Raw genomic sequence first — 1,189 nt, 5'->3', positions numbered from 1 at the left:
ATTATCCGTGAATTTGTGAAAATTCAAAAACCGGGTACTTTCCAGTCTGCTGTTGATGCTGCAGAAGGTCGCAAATGTGAGAAGAATCGTCAAGGTGAAGACAGGGCTTTGGGGAAAAGAAAATGGGATGGTACGATAATGATTCGAAGAAAGGAAAGACTTCAGGGCAAGAACGTAAGGTTGATCAAAGCTCTGGAATAAAGCAATGTCCAAAATGCAACCGTCATCATAAGGGGGAGTGTAACATGAATCAGAAAGTTTGCTACAAGTGTGGGAAGCCAGGTCACATAGCCACAGAGTGTAAGACAGGAAGGGTATGTTACGGGTGTGGTTCCCCTAACCACATTAAGTCGGAATGTCCGCAGAGTAAAGCTAACAACAATCAAGGCAGGATAACAAACAATCGGTCGACGGATAAAAAGGCTGACATTGGTAGACCAAAAGCTAAAGCTTTTCGTATGAAGACTCAGGAGGCTCAAGAAACCCCGGATTTGGTGAAAAGTACTTTCCTAGTAAACTTAGTTCATGCAAGGGTATTATTTGATTCTGGTGCAAATAGATCTTTTGTGTCTACTACTTTTTGCAAAAACCTGGGTAGAAATGCAAAGACTCTAGAACATGCCTTAGAAATTGAAACTGCTGACGATCATTGGGTAGTAGTAAGAGAGGAATATGATGATTGCTCTATCGAAATAGAAGGTAGTGTGGTACCATTAAAACAATTACCTATAGCCCTAGGTGATTTTGATATTGTTATAGGGATGGATTGGTTGTCGAAAAACCAAGCGATTATAGATTGTGAAAATAAGATTGTTCAAGTTTGGGTGCCAGAAAAAGGAATGGTAAAGATTTACGGTGATCGGCGAGTTAAGGACTCTATTTTGATATCAGTGACTAAGGCAAATCGTTATCTAAAGAAAGGGTGTCAAAGTTATTGGGCATATGTTCTCGATGCCAAGTAGGACAAGCCTGAAATAACACATATACGAGTTGTACGCGAGTTCCAAGATGTGTTCCCAAATGACCTAACTAGCTTGCCACCGGATAGGCAAGTGGATTTTTGAATCGATCTTACCCTAGGAATAGCACCGATAGCTCGTGTGCCCTATCGGTTAGCACCAACCGAAATGAAGGAGTTGATGGGTTAGTTGCAAGATTTGCTCGACAAGGGTTTTATTCGGCCCAGTAC

General features: G+C 41.5%; 1 protein-coding gene across 1 annotated transcript; it reads left to right on the top strand.

The window, feature by feature from the left end:
- Positions 1-245: 245 nt before the first annotated feature.
- On the top strand, positions 246-962 carry LOC145010682 (uncharacterized). The gene has a single exon (XM_078969191.1). The coding sequence runs from the start codon at positions 246-248 to the stop codon at positions 960-962; it is 717 nt and encodes a 238-aa protein (XP_078825317.1).
- Positions 963-1,189: the final 227 nt, after the last annotated feature.

The sequence above is a fragment of the Lactuca saligna genome, chromosome 8 (assembly GCF_052625555.1).
Source record: "Lactuca saligna cultivar CGN05327 chromosome 8, ASM5262555v1, whole genome shotgun sequence".
Classification (NCBI taxonomy): domain Eukaryota; kingdom Viridiplantae; phylum Streptophyta; class Magnoliopsida; order Asterales; family Asteraceae; genus Lactuca; species Lactuca saligna.
This window is presented reverse-complemented; position numbering and strand designations above follow the sequence as displayed.